This window comes from Giraffa tippelskirchi, chromosome 4, assembly GCF_054371585.1.
Source record: "Giraffa tippelskirchi isolate mGirTip1 chromosome 4, T2T-mGirTip1v1.2.pri, whole genome shotgun sequence".
Lineage (NCBI taxonomy): Eukaryota > Metazoa > Chordata > Mammalia > Artiodactyla > Giraffidae > Giraffa > Giraffa tippelskirchi.
Window position 1 is genome coordinate 34,471,128 of NC_137278.1, and position 14,678 is coordinate 34,485,805.

At 36.0% G+C, this 14,678-nt stretch overlaps 1 protein-coding gene and 2 non-coding genes across 5 annotated transcripts in view; all 3 read left to right on the plus strand.

Annotated features, from left to right (window-relative positions):
- The window catches only part of WDR43 (WD repeat domain 43), a 38,093-nt gene extending 23,773 nt beyond the window's left edge, over positions 1–14,320 (plus strand). For 2 of the 3 annotated variants that reach the window (XM_081484289.1, XM_081484288.1), the window contains 10 exons: positions 1,284–1,370; positions 2,281–2,412; positions 4,007–4,138; positions 6,557–6,643; positions 7,225–7,256; positions 8,469–8,532; positions 10,576–10,689; positions 11,194–11,263; positions 12,579–12,628; positions 12,730–14,320. In XM_081484289.1, coding sequence (XP_081340415.1) covers positions 1,284–1,370; positions 2,281–2,412; positions 4,007–4,138; positions 6,557–6,643; positions 7,225–7,256; positions 8,469–8,532; positions 10,576–10,689; positions 11,194–11,263; positions 12,579–12,628; positions 12,730–12,912 — 951 coding nt within the window. In that variant the 3' untranslated portion in view covers positions 12,913–14,320. Of the gene's footprint in view, positions 1–1,283; positions 1,371–2,280; positions 2,413–4,006; positions 4,139–6,556; positions 6,671–7,224; positions 7,257–8,468; positions 8,533–10,575; positions 10,690–11,193; positions 11,264–12,578; positions 12,629–12,729 lie in introns of all 3 variants that reach the window. The other variant, XR_014051836.1, reaches the window with a different exon arrangement.
- Positions 1,861–1,938, plus strand: LOC145504098 (small nucleolar RNA SNORD53/SNORD92). Its single transcript, XR_014052076.1, has one exon. It is a non-coding gene; the product is annotated as a small nucleolar RNA SNORD53/SNORD92 (small nucleolar RNA).
- On the plus strand, positions 2,610–2,685 carry LOC145504099 (small nucleolar RNA SNORD53/SNORD92). Its single transcript, XR_014052078.1, has one exon. It is a non-coding gene; the product is annotated as a small nucleolar RNA SNORD53/SNORD92 (small nucleolar RNA).
- Positions 14,321–14,678: the final 358 nt, after the last annotated feature.

Sequence of the window (14,678 nt, forward strand, 5' to 3'; positions counted from 1 at the left end):
TCAGTACTAAGTACTATACTACTACACCATCCAAGGTGGTTGAATCCACAGTTGCAGAACTATGGATACATTATAAGTTATGTGATGAATTTTCAATTGCATGGAAGGTCGGCGCCCCTAGGCTCTGCATTGTTCAAGGGTCACCTATGTAATTTTACTTAACTCAATATATCCAAAATAGCATTTTAACACCAAGTCAATATAAAATATTATTTGAGATGTTTTACTCTCCTTCTTTTATTTGGTATTATGTCTTTGAAGTCTGGCATATATTATTCACTTGTAAGCACATCTCACTTTGGGCTAGTCACATTTCAAGTGCTTAGTAGCCACAGGTATGGGTGAATGTTGCCCAGTTACCCAAAAGATAAATAAGATTTCGTGGTAATATCGCACATTGAATATTCCAAGTGGAAATGTGATAGGCGGGGCAATGATTTTAATTTTTTGATTACAGAAGTTTCTTGAGGACTTTTGGTGTATAATTATGAGCATATCCAGTAGATGAGGCTGTGAGAGAATATTTCTTGCTCAGGCAATCTGTTGTTGATTCGATTTAAAACTATTTACTTACTTTTAAAAAACATAATACATGGATATGATACAATAAAAAGGGGAGAGAAGTGTTAAGCTGTGAACATAAGTCTTCTTACTATATGTGACTCCTTTAATAATCCCACTCTCCAGATGCAGCCTGTTACCTGTTTGCTTTGTGTCTTTCAGATATTGATTGATTATGTGGATATAGAAAATAACCTATAACTTTAAAGCCTTATAGATACATAGGGGTTTTGCTGCATAAACCTCCTGTTTATTACTGTATCAGAACATAGAAATTCACCTTCGAGCCAGTGCTTGTCTTTGACTAGCCTGTGGAAGGATAGCAGTAGGAAATTTTAGGGTAGGACCAGTCTGTTTTAGCAGATTATTCTTTACAAGGGCAATGAGCTGATAATATTTTCTTTAAAATCTGTTAAAATTTTAAATCTCAATCTTTTGAAGCTGCACATGTGGAAACTTTGAGCAGTTCATAACTGAGGGAAGTAAACATTATGTCTGCTATCTTCAGAGTTTGTCCATTTTCCTCAAATGACCCCAGTCTGAATGGTGATCAGTCTGAGTGACCAGGAGTTTTTTCTGGAAGCCTTCTATACCTTTTTGTATTTTTATAAATATGCACAAGTAGGCATTTCTTTTTCACTTTATTCTTACTCCCAATTACTCTGTTTTAACACTTTCCCCCCTCTTCCACCTTCTGTCCCCCTTGAAAATCCTGTCCCCAGGCTTTGAATTCCAAAGAACCTCATATGTGCTTAATAAGAGATATTTCAAACTGCTGGGCACCAAAAGTAGAAACAGCTATAACAAAGGTGAGTGCATTGTACATTAGAAGTTAAGAAAAAAGATATTTGAATTGAATCGTTATGTAATATTATGTTTAGACTTTAAATATTATCTTTATTTGTGATCTTGTCTTAACTTTGTGGGATTAGGTTTTCGATATCAAGATTGTAAAACTTTATTCATTTCTGTGTTCCTAATGTGTTGAATGAATGAGTGCATAGGTGACTAGAAGTTGAAAACCTTGGATTTATTTAATTTCTTCCTCCTCTATCCCCCCAATGCAGTTCACTGAGTAAATATCAGATTTGTCGATAAATTATTTTTATCAGTTTCTGTACTTAAAAAGCAGCATAACCTTGTTGAGAGGATTGTTGTATTTCAGGGTGGAATAAAACCTGAATCCGTGATGGGGCTGGAATTAAATACCATATATAAGAGCATTATTGTGATGCTCTATGTTGAATATAATGTGGCATCTACATGTAGACATGTGTTTGGCAGTCTTATGACCAAGATATGCTATGATGACATCCATATGGTTTCGCTTCTGGCTGAGTTTCAGAGATGACACCTTTCTCTTGGCTGTCTGAGCATTTCTGGCAAAGATCAATTATTGAAGGTAGTTGTAAAATGTACAGCTTCACTATTAACGTTTTTAAGTCAGTGTATCATTAGTAATCGGTAGATTTTGTTTTTCGTGATTCTTTCTTACTTACCCAGTGTTGAAAGCTTTAAAACCATGAATGTTCAGATTGTACTTAAATGCCCATATTCAATTAAAATGTATCTTTAGTTCATATCCTATTGAGATAGTTATATTAAGTTTTTCAGTAGAAAAACCTTTTAAAATCTGTTAGTTTTCTCACTAGCGATAAATCTTACAAGGACTAAAGACATGATTTCCTTTGTCACATGCCTTCTATTCCTGTGTAACAGGTGAGGACACCAGTGATGAATTCTGAAGCAAAAGTTCTGGTGCCCGGGATACCTGGTCATCACGCAGCTATCAAGCCTGCTCCTCCACAGACCAAGGAAGTAGAGAGCAAGAGGAAATTGGGGGAAAAGGAGGTAATAACAATCCTTCTGACCATTTTCGAGTTTGAAATTTAAGATGACTTGGGAAAATCTAACAAATGTATTGGATGGAGTCAAAGCTGAAGACTTCAGAAAATGGAGAGGACAAAACTCTGTTAACTAAATAGGGTGCTCTTCTGGCCATTTGTTAATTTTTAGCTGTATAAGGTAATTGTAGTTTAAACCAGGACTTGCTGTGATGATTTTCATTGGGTTTCGCATGTTGCTGAGTACCAGTGATGCCTTGTCTCTTGGCTGTCTGAGCATTCCTGGCTGGTTAGTGCTAGTTAGTCTTTAAAAGTCATCATTGTTATAATCTTTTAAAGCACTTATAAATTTCATTTTTTTGCAACTTTTAAAAACCTCTTATGGTTAGTTACTGTACTTGTCAATGAAAGGTCCTCTTTTTTTCTCTTCCATTCACTTGTCACTCTTATCTAAATAATCTAAAATTTTAACTGTTTTATTGTTAGAGAAAGATGTTATGTTTCTTTACCTGATTTTAAATATCTTGCTTTATTCATAAAAGTTATTCCTCAATAACATGGTATCTGTATGTAAAAATAATGGCCAACTCTAGCTTGGCCTGGATCCAGCCCTTTAATTTCATCGTACCTTTTAAAAATTGTTTTTCATAAAACATATCCCAGGCAGGAGGCTTTAGCAAAGCATATTTGTTTGTTTTGGTAGTAATAGAACATTTGTATTTTGATTCATTTACCAAGAGGCTGGCAGAACATAGTTGCTAGATTTGCTTTCAGAAGGGATTGGTTAAGTACAAGTGAGTTTTTGTAGCAAATAAAAATAGGAAGACATCTTATAAACTTTGTGGGGAACCTGTCTTTGTGCTCTTTTGATAATATTTGTTAGCAAGAGACTTGAGGTTGATGGCAAGAGAAAGTTATAGAAGGGGAAGCTTTTATAGAAAATTATAGAAGGGGAAAATTATAGGTTTTTTCTTAGGCTCTAGTAATCAGATCGGAGAAGGCAATGGCAACCCACTCCAGTACTCTTGCCTGGAAAATCCCGTGGACGGAGGAGCCTGGTGGGCTGCAGTCCATGGGGTTGCGACGAGTTGGACACGACTGAGCGACTTCACTTTCACTTTTCACTTTCATGCATTGGAGAAAGAAATGGCAACCCACTCCAGTGTTCTTGCCTGGAGAATCCCAAGGACGGAGGAGCCTGGTGGGCTGCTGTCTATGGGTCACCCAGAGTCGGACACGACTGAAGCAACTTAGCAGCAGCAGCAGCAGTAGCAGTAATCAGATGCCAGATCCTTATCTTTTTTGAATCTTCTTATAGAGGGATTTTTATGAATTACATTCTCAAATTGTGATTTTTCAGATTTTTTCTTTCCCCCCTAAAATCTGCAAACTTGGACTGTAGATATTACACTTGTCTGCAACATTGGCTTTATGGTGATGAGATTCTATTGGAATGAAAAAGAGCATGTTTGTGTTTTTCAGTGTTGAGGTGTGAATCATTTAGAGCTTTTTGTCTCCTGAGACATAAACACAAAGTAATTTGACCAAACTGGTTTAGGTCTTGTCTGGTGCAACATTAACTGGTCATTTATGTTCTGTAGGTTAGCATTGAAGAACGCCTGGAAGCCCTGAATATAGCTACAAAAAAAGAAAAGGACGACCTTCCACAGACAAATAGTTTTCCAGTTCTCCTCACACAGGGCTTAGAAAGTAATGATTTTGAAATTCTAAATGTAAGTATTATAGCAGTTTTTAAAGGAAATGAGATGGTTAATTTTTTCTTAGAAGGCAATTGACAGAACATTTACAGAGTGAATAGTCATATACTATCTTGAATTTAATGTTTTGTGAGTTTAGTCAAATGTCTGTCTCTTGGTGGCACTATACAGACAGTCACCAACCTACAAAGGGATTGAATTGAGTTATTTTGAACCTGGAATGCATTTTCTCATAGAAATATTGTTGTGACTTGTTACTGGGTTCTTAGGCTTTAGTTCACAAAAGCCTTTATAAACGTTGTGTAGCTGAATTATAATACTCAGCATTCTAGATCACAATTTATATTTTTTTCTGTAGGAAAATGCGTTCCTGAGTTTTTACTCTGGATTCCAGAAACTTATTTCCCCCTGGCCGTGAGAGGGGGCAGTGAGGTGGAACCTTGGCAATGGATAGGAGGTTTGAGGGAAAAATTGAAGAGGGTTGGGGGTATATAAAAGGGAGGCATTTGCTATTTTTGTGTTTGTAAGTTGGTGACTGCTTGTATGTTGCTTAATTCAGTCCTCTTAAATTCCAGAATTTGAAAGTGGTCTGTAGAGAAACTTTAAGTGTAAAAAAAATGGACTTAAGCACTACCTGAGTAGATTAAAGCAGGTTTACATTTGCTAAGTGCATTTGTTATTAGTGACTCCTAGTGCCACTTAGTATAGGCGTGACTTGAATAGGCAACCCATGAATAATCTTTCTCTGCTTTATATTTTGATCTAAATGGGAATATCTTATGTTTAAAGTGATTTTGTAAAATGAGGGAGGAAACCAGGCATATATGAAAACCTAAGATTACTTTCAAAATAGTTTGTGAGTGTATATATCTGGGGAGGTCAATTTTAGTTTAACATGGTATAGAAACCTCGGTGAGGATTTGGTGAAAAATAAGCTACAGAAAACAGTTGATAGTGTTTTTAAAAATATAGCTTATTTGCCATCATAGCTTACTTAATTGTGCTTTGAAAACTTCCTTAGTCAAGTGAATCAGTTATCTTTTTTTTTTTTAAGAAACATCTCGTAATAGTACAGTGGGCCACAATGAACCCATCACTCAGTTTCAAAAATTATCAACACTAACCAACCTATCTGTTATTATCTGTTTGCCACACCCCTCCCCAGGTTATAGTGGATCAAATTTCAGACCTATTACTTATTTCAACCACATATATACCCCTGTTCAACTCTGACAATAGCAATTCCTTTTAAAAACATAACCACAGTCTATTATCACACCTAAAAAAAGTAAATGGTGATTCCTTAAAATTATCACATATCCAGTTAATATTTACCTCTCGCTGATTGTTGTGTAAACCTTTATTTTTTCTCTTTCTTTAAAACTATATTCCAACAAAGTCCACACTTAGGGAAATATTGATCCCTTGGATTTAATAAAAAATTAAAGCTTCTTTCTTGAAATGGCACTGTTAAGATAATGAAAAGGCAAGTCATAGGCTGGCAAAAAAAAAAAGCGACTTAAATATCAGACAAAGAACTTAAATCCTGAATTTATAGAACTCTTTTAACTCATTTGTGAGACTCAAGTAAAAACCAATTGGTAAAGGTATGAACAGATATTTCACAGATATTCCAATAGCCAGTGAGTGCATATAAAGGTATTACACATCATTAATCATCATAAATGCAAATTAAAGCCACAGTGAGATGACAACTACATGCCCGTTATAGATTTATTAAAATTTAAAAAAGAGTACCATCTGTTGGGGAGGATGCAGAGTAACTGGAACTCTCATGTCTTGCTGGTGGGAAGTAAAATAGTACGCCTACTTTAGAAAACAGTTTGGCAGTTGCTTAAGGACACATCTACCCCAAGAATGTGCCATTCTATCCTTAGGTGTTTACTACAAGAACCAGTGTTCATACAAAGACTTGTACAGGAATGGTCAGGGCAACCTTATTTCTACCAGCCCCAAGCTGGAATGAACCCTCAACATGTGAAGGGATAAACAAATTATTATCTAGCAGTGTGAGGAATGTGTATTGCTTCATCAACAACGTGGATGAATCTCAAACTTAGCCTATGAGAAAGAAGCCAGGCAAAAAAGTACATACAGCTTGGTCTCATTTATATAAAAATTCTAGAAAATGCAAACCAGTATATGGTTCAGTAGTTGCCTAAGGGAGGTGGGTTGAAGGGAAAGATAGAAGATAAAGAGTCCAAGGAGTAAATGTCCTGATAACTTGCCGACTCTACTTGTCTGATAGCCATAAGAAATAGTGCAACATTCTTCATTTAATCCCAACCTTTATTTGCCAAAATTCAGTTGGTTCTTCATTGTGTGGTTTTTAAGATCATTTTTACTGACAATATTTCCTGTAGTGTCCTTAATTTCTGAGTATGCTTATTTATATTTTTTTTCCCCTCACAGAAAGTACTTCAAACTAGGAATTTAAACTTAATAAAGAGAACTGTATTAAGGATGCCCCTGCATGCTGTTATTCCGTTGTTGCAAGAGGTAACTCAGTACACTTTTCATTCTAAGGTCTAATGCTATGACTCGAAGATGAAAGTCCAGACGTGGGTTTGCAGTATGTAAGCGAGCAGAGTACTTAGAGTAGATGAGAGATGACCACTAGATCTCCTCAGCCAAAAGTTTCCTAAACTAGGTTTTTTTCTATATATTTTAAAGATTGAGATATAATATACATACCTTTAAAGTGTACAGTGTGGTATAGTATATTACAGACTGTGCAGCTGCTGCACCAAAAAGAAAGCCTGTATCTATTAGTCCCTCTGCATTTGTCCTTACCCCCCAGTTTCTGGCAACCACTAATCTATTTTCTGTCTTTGTGTCTATTTTGGACATTCATTCATAAATCCTAGCCTAGATTTTTATCAGATAATTACTGTTGTTTTAGGAATGTATTCCTAGATGATGTTAAATTGGTCAAACATTTAAGAGTTAGGGAACAAGAATAATGATTTCCTAATACAGCCATTCTTTTCCTTTGGTTCTATGCATGTGTTTTCGTGTGAATTGATGGAGATTGGCTGGCTCTGAAGTACTGTGACTAATACTGTTTTTCTTTTCCTCAGCTTACAAAGAGATTACAAGGACATCCTAATAGGTAAGACGTTTAGGCAACCTAAATTGCTTTGATATTATAAATATTTTAAATGTGATTGTTTAATAACAGCAATGTCTGACAGTGTGTTACTACATAGTAGGTAGCCCCAAATTCTAATAACACTCTTTTAAGTGTGAAATACTGATCTCTGCACCTATTTTAAATTGAATGATTCTTACTTCCAAGATTGTGTTACAGTTTTTTTCCTTTCTTTCAGAAAACAACTTTATTATCAGGTCATTTAGTGGATTAATCTTATTTAATGATTTAGGCCTAATCATGATGTGTAAAACTGGCTATTTGTAGAACTTGCTCAACCTCTATCGTTGCTAAAAGACACTATAAGGAAAAAATTTTATATAACTAAATTTTGTGAGTCATCTTTTGTTAATTTGATGATTAACTATTTAGATAGGGTGTTGATGGGCTTCCCCAGGTGGTGCCAGTGGTAAAGAACCTGCCTGCCAGTGCAGGTAGATGTAAGAGATACAGGTTTGATCCCTGGGTCGGGAAGATCCCCTGGAGGAGGGCATGGCAACCCACTCCAGTGTTGTTGCCTAGAGAATCTCATGGACAAAGGAGCCTGGCGGGCTACAGTCCATAGGGTCCAAAGAGTCAGACACGACTGAAACAGCTTAGCACACACGCAGGGGGTGTTGATATCTCAAAGATTTTAAGCTTGTACTATGGCGTCATCAGTGTCTATAATATATTTTTTCTTTTCTTAGTTGCTTTTCTTGATAGACTCCATTAGACTTTGGAACTCACAGAGGAAAGTTGAAGAGGTCATTAATTAGGGCCTGACTTACATTTTTGGCCTATGTTTGTCTTAATGCTGGTTTGGAAATCTTTTGCTGTTTTGTACCTTATAATGATAGCTGGGCTCACATACATGAGCATAACTGAGCCCAGTTTACTGCCTTGGTATCAGCTAATTATGAAGTAAAACATTAGTTTTATATCTGGGATTGAATTATTTTTAGAGGAAGGGGTTTTTGTCCTGTTACCTAGTCCATCTTACTACCCCCTTCCTTCCCTAAGAGATTCATACATTACACAGACCTCAAATAGACCCAGTGAAAGAATGAAAGGACTGTCATATTCAATAGTGGTTTATTATTGGAGTCGTTTTCTAGATCTTTATAACTCTGTTGTATTTACTTTTGGATTTGTGAATGTTAGTTGATTTGTTGTGTTTGTTTTTTTTTTCAGTGCTATTTTAATGGTTCAGTGGCTAAAATGTGTGTTAACAGTCCATGCATCCTACTTATCCACAGTAAGTCTGTTCAGTTGGAGTTGTTGAATAGTTTGGATTTGATAAGGATTATAAACTGATGGCTTAACAAAAACCATCTACCCTTTTACTGTCAGCCGCTTCTTTTAAAGATTTTGTTTTTTTCCCCAGGTGCAATATCATATTGTCATTGTTGTTACCTTTTATAAACTGGTCTTTTGTTGACCCAGATTTTAGAAATAATATATATTCTGTAGATAAGCTTGAAAAATGCAGAAAGGAGAAAAGTTACATAGGAGCCTTCAGATGTTTTTCTATTTATACAACCTGTTTAGCAAAATTATCTTTACATCATATGTATCTCTGCACCTCCTGCTAAAAAGCTTAGTAACTTTATATCCCCCATGTTAACATGTCTGTTGTACATTGCCTCAGGAGGCTAAATGGGTAGTTTGTGATAAAAATTATATAAATATTTAATACGTGACGTTTCGCTGTGGCTACTGTCAGCTCCTTATTACCTATACAGATGTAAGGGAGGGAGTGTAAAATCTTAAAGCAGCACCAGAAAAAAAAAATAGTTCTATATCTCATAATACAAATTGTGTTATTACCACATCATTAATTCAGTTATATTAAACTAGAAATAAAATCATGCAGTTGGCCTTTTCCTCCTTTTATTTTATTATCTAGCATCTTTCAGTAGGTTTTCTTCAAAGATTTTAATGGAGAGTTGAAAATTTTTAATTGCTCTTTAAATTGCTCTTCCTTTCTTAACACAGTTTCACTCGATTCTTGCCTAATCACTGTCCCTTGTTCACAGGCTCCTTTTCCTTCAGTAGTTTGAGATAGGAAAGACTACTGGATAACTTGTTTTGAGTTTGGCAGTTTGTTCTCTGTATGTCTGTGGTGATCTCTGTCAGGGAGTTAAAATGGGGGAAGAGACAGCAAACAGTGAGAATGCATATTGGTTTTCGTAGCTTACAGAAGCCTTGGGAGATTGAGGGGTGGTGGTTGAGTGGCTTGGTGATGGGAATGGAGAGATCACCACAAGCATAGTACAGCACTTACTTGGTGACCTTGTTGAATTGCTTAGAGGTGAAAAGAGCCTTAGGAGGACTTGAAGTGAATCTCTTCTGGATTCAACCCTTAAGTTATAACTACCAGAATGGTAGTTGTATAACTTAGGTCAGGACAAAATAGATTGTGGAAGTACAGTATAGGGTAGACTCTGCAGCCCAAAATAGTTCTCTTTCCTCAGAGAACAGTGCTTTTCTTCTACCTTTCCTTAATTTCTTCCTTATCAGGTATCTTTAAGCACCTTCTCTTAAGTCAAAGACTGCTAGGCATGGGGGCTTTAGTAATGTACACACACTCATTTTTACTGTTTAAAATTTAACATTTGAATGAAATACTCTTATTTACTCTAGTGTCAGAGATAGGAGGGCAAGTAAAGGCTAGTTAAAGGGCAAAGAGTGGGGTCCCTATTTCTACAGTTCTGGAGGGACGAATAAAATAATTTTCTGCTTTAATTTCTGAAGCATAAGGCAGAGGATTCATTAACAGGAAGTATGTTTGAAATACTCTAAAGTCAGCTTTGTAGTCTGTCACTCGGTCTTGTGGGTCTCTGGAAGCTCTGAAAAGCTTCCTCTAGCTACTGGGACCTAATGGTAGAGGTAGATCCTGTGATACCATCAGAGACGAAGTTTCAGAGTGAAGTCCTTTTTAAGAAATATGTGGTGGAGGGTATTTTTTGTTTCGTGTCTCCTTTATATTGATGTTCTCAAAAATAATATGATCAACACAAAGAGGTCCCACCCTGCAGTTTGTCTTGTCTTTCAGTTTCTCCTGACCTGGTATCATTCTTTTTTTAAAAATGTATAATTTTTTTTGCTGTTAGTACACTTAGCCTCTGAAAATTTGAGGTTTTGCTACGCTATATGATAGGCTGCCACTGCTGCTAGAAGTGCAAGCATTTGCTTGGGGCTGAATATGCAGGCATATGTGAGCATGATTTACATATTTGTTATCTATGTTTTGTTCTGATAGTGTCAAAGTATCTTTTTTATTGTCATTTTTCTGTAGTTGCCTGACCTGGTACCCCAGCTGGGGACACTGTACCAGTTAATGGAAAGCAGAGTAAAAACTTTTCAGAAGCTCTCCCACCTTCATGGAAAGCTCATCCTTCTAATCACACAAGTGAGTAGATCAGATTGTTTTGTGCTAAACATTTGAATGTGATAGTAATGGAGAGAGGAATAAGGAGTGTTTGCCTGAATGTTGAAAGTGCCCTATTTCAGTTAAAACAAAAATTGATAGATGAAGATCTAATTTTTAACTAAGCAGTGTTATGTACTTGACAGTAGGTAAGCTTTGTGGTACCTGTGTCAACTTTAACTCGTCACCATCAAAGTTTCAATTGTTAATATAGTTAGAATGGTTGTGGTGCTGTGAACAAGAGTCACAGGGTATTGCTACAGCTTTTGGCCACAGAAAGAAATCTTACCTTAGAAGCATTTTCAGCATACACAGAGTAATTCTTTCTTGTATTTGATGCACTTGCCTTTTGCCCTGTATTTGAACTACATCATGTTAAGGTCATCCATTATAGTGGCTGAGGGTGAGTTTACTGTTGGGGAAGGTTGTGTGATACTTGAGATAAATTTACATTCCACTTCACAATAGCACTTGATTATCTTTCAGGTTACAGCGTCAGAGAAAACAAAGGAAACGACTTGTCCTGCTCAGAAGGCAAAGTTGGTGTATGAAGAAGGTAAAGACTTAGGGTATAGGCTAAACAATTCATTTTCACATTGACTCAGCTCTGTGACTTGTGAGTAAGATCATGCTTTGGCACACCTTCCCTGATAAAATGGACAAGCCCTTGGTGAAACCAGCAAAAATGTGATCAAATAAAAGAGAGGGCACAAATGTAGTAACAAAAAAGGGCATTGGGTGTGGAAGAGATTTAAATAGAAGAACACCATGAACAACCATGCAGATACAGAAAACCTGGATGGTATAGGTAATTTCTTGGAAGCTTCAATGACCAAAATTGACTTAGAAATAGAAACCTTGAACTAATTGTTTTAAATTTACTTAATCAAAGTCTTTCCTCACAAGGTACCAGACACAGGTTTTTATAAATGACTTTTATCAGTCTTTTAAGGAACAAGTCATTTTTGTCATATATGAACAATTCAGGCATTTTATGAATCAGAACCAGAAAAATGTAGCCAAAATAGCATTTTAGGTCATCTTCAGATATCCTAAGTAGCAGATTAATTATAGAAGTAAAATCATGTTTCGTTGCCAAGAAGAGTGTATTTAAAGGTTATAACATGATTTAGCGTCAAGAAACCTTAATACTATAGTTACTCCATTAACAGATCACCATGAGCACTATATATTAAGCAACCTAGGATTTTAAGTAAGAGAGTTTCCTTAATCTGCATCAGACATAAAGTTTAGAAGCATTCCCATAAAGTCAGGAACAAGACAATAGTGTACCTTTTATTACTTCTGGATATTCTGCCTTGTACTTTATAAAAGAAATGAATTCTAGAACATTGGACCTTGCAGTTGTTATTCTTCTCCACATAGAAAATACAGCAGAATCTGCAGTTGCACTGTTATTAAGATATGCAAATAGGCAAGCTTACTGGATACCAATATCTAGCAAAAAAGAAATTGGTAGCATTATTATGTCCCAGTAATATATGTCCATAATGCCCATTCAGAAAAAAAAGATCCCTTTCACAGCAGCATCCAAAACTATCTAGAAATACCTTTAAAAAATGAAACAAAACCTTTATAGAGAAAGCTATAAAACATAACTGAAGAACATAAAAACATACCTGAATTAGTTACACTTGTTGTGATCCCACCTCTCCTCCCCCCTTTTGTTGAGATACAATTGGCATAACATTGTGCTCCTTTTAGAAGTACAACATAATCCTTCTTAGATGGAGGACAGCTAAATACATTTCTAAATGTAAATTTAGGAGTCTGATTCTGTTTATTAGCTTTCAGTACTCTGCCCTTTGCTCTGATCACAAAGTTAAAACTAGGTTTCCCTCTCCTTACAGAATCTTCTGAAGAGGAATCTGATGATGAAATAGCAGATAAGGATTCTGATGTGAGTAATTTGTTTCCTGGTACATAAATATGCCTTATATCCTTGTACTTCGTAAGAACGAGGCCTTCAATCATGCTTTCTTTGCTTACTATTTCCACCAGGATAATTGGGATGAAGATGAGGATGAGAAAGCAAGTGAAAAAGATGAGGATGTTGATGAAGAGGAAGAAGGGGATGATGAAGAAAAAGATGAAGAAAATGGTGAGGACAGAGATGTGGCAAGTGAAAAGGAATTAAATGGAGATTCTGATTTAGATCCTGAAAATGAAAGTGAAGAAGAATGAACAGAAAAGAACAAGCCAAACGAACTATGTAAACTGGCTCACCTTACCCACTGCTGCCGAGTTCTCCTGGGGAGGGTTGTCTCTGACAGATGCCAAGGACCGCTGCACATTTCCAAATTCTTAATGGTGGTTCCTATGCCACTTTGCTGTCCTGAGCACCCCAGACCTAACTGTGTAAATAAGAGTTTCATTCAGATGTTAATAAACTTTACACAGTAAATAGACACATTTTCTGCAATGTACTGACATGAGTGTCCAATATATGGTATATTTTTATAATATAATATCCTAGTATGATTGGTTATGCCAAGAATTGACATAAGTGAAAAGACATTTCCCACGTAGGGGTTCAAGAACTGGACTTTAATGAAGGAGTCAGCTCCTATCTCAGGTTGGTATCTTTCATCACATCCTGATACGAAGCAGCACTAGTGAGAAAATTTTAATTTGGTACATTTTCATAAAACATGAAGGGATAAACTAAAAACTGGAGTAAAAATGATTGTGATTAAAAAATAATAATAAAATCACCAGTTTTCCTAGCTTCTCAACTGTGGTAATCTGATTTGAATCAGATTGAATATTTGGAGTGCTTCCCCAAAACAACCACTTATTTTTTGAGCTGTCACGTGAAATATTTTTTTAAAATACACAAAAATCATGATGATTAAAAACTAAAGAAGTAGCCATATTAAGGATTTTTCTTGACTGCAGGTTGCCTGTAAAGAATCATCAGTGTATAGATTTAGAAGTGCTCATTATCTGCAACTTTTTAAAAGATTCAGTTACAGCTGCTTTTGAAGAGGTTTTCATTTTTATTTAAACTACTAATGGATCAAAGAACAATTGTTTATTTTTTTCTCTTTGGTTTTAGATATTAATGATAACCTTGTTGGAATTTTTTTCCAAAGAAAATATTTTTATAATTCCGTAATTTAATGTGTTCCTTTTCATTACCCACTCTTGGCAGTGTTAGGGTATGTTTACCTTAAAATAAATCTGACTCAAGATTTTTTATGTATGTATAAAGAAGTATTTTGTGTGCTACAAAAGCCTTTTCAAATTATCGGTAACTTTTTTTTTTTTTTAAGAATGAGCCAGTAATTTGCTCAGTGCTCTCTAGGGAACATGCAGATGGAAGCTCAACTCTAAGAAAGGGCTGGGGAGATGGGTTTATTTTTCCCACCTGTGAATATGTAAAACATAAAACCATTATCTCTGAGGGACTTCTCACTTCGGTGGCAGATTTCCATGCTCAACTAGTAGAGCTGGAGCCATACAAGCATTTTGGGAAAGTTAGAGTCAGCTACTGGTGTAATGTATAGTTATATTTGTCTATAAATGGAGCTGTTTATGGCAATTTAATACCATTCTCTTTGTAAAGTGAATAAATATTCATCTTTACCCAGTGCTTGTCTTGTGGTGTATGCAGGGGAACACAGCCACAGGTTTGGGCTTGTGGTGTGAAGGTTTTTTAAAAAAGGATCTTGTTCCACTAGCATTAATAGGCACATGCTTTCAAGGCTTTTTGGATAATCTAGAATTTGTATCAAAGTGAAGAAACCAAGAATTTTCAGAAGCCAGTGGTGGCTCCTTGAACCAGTCCCACCTGGCTGGGCTGTGCTCCTGCAGACCGAGGCTGCGTGATGGTCACAAGGGTGCATGTGGTCATGCGTCAGGCCCCGTTCAGTGGTCTGAGTCAGATTTTCTCAGGTGGCAATATTTGAGATTAATTTGTAAAAATAAATTCTGGGTATGGATGAGTG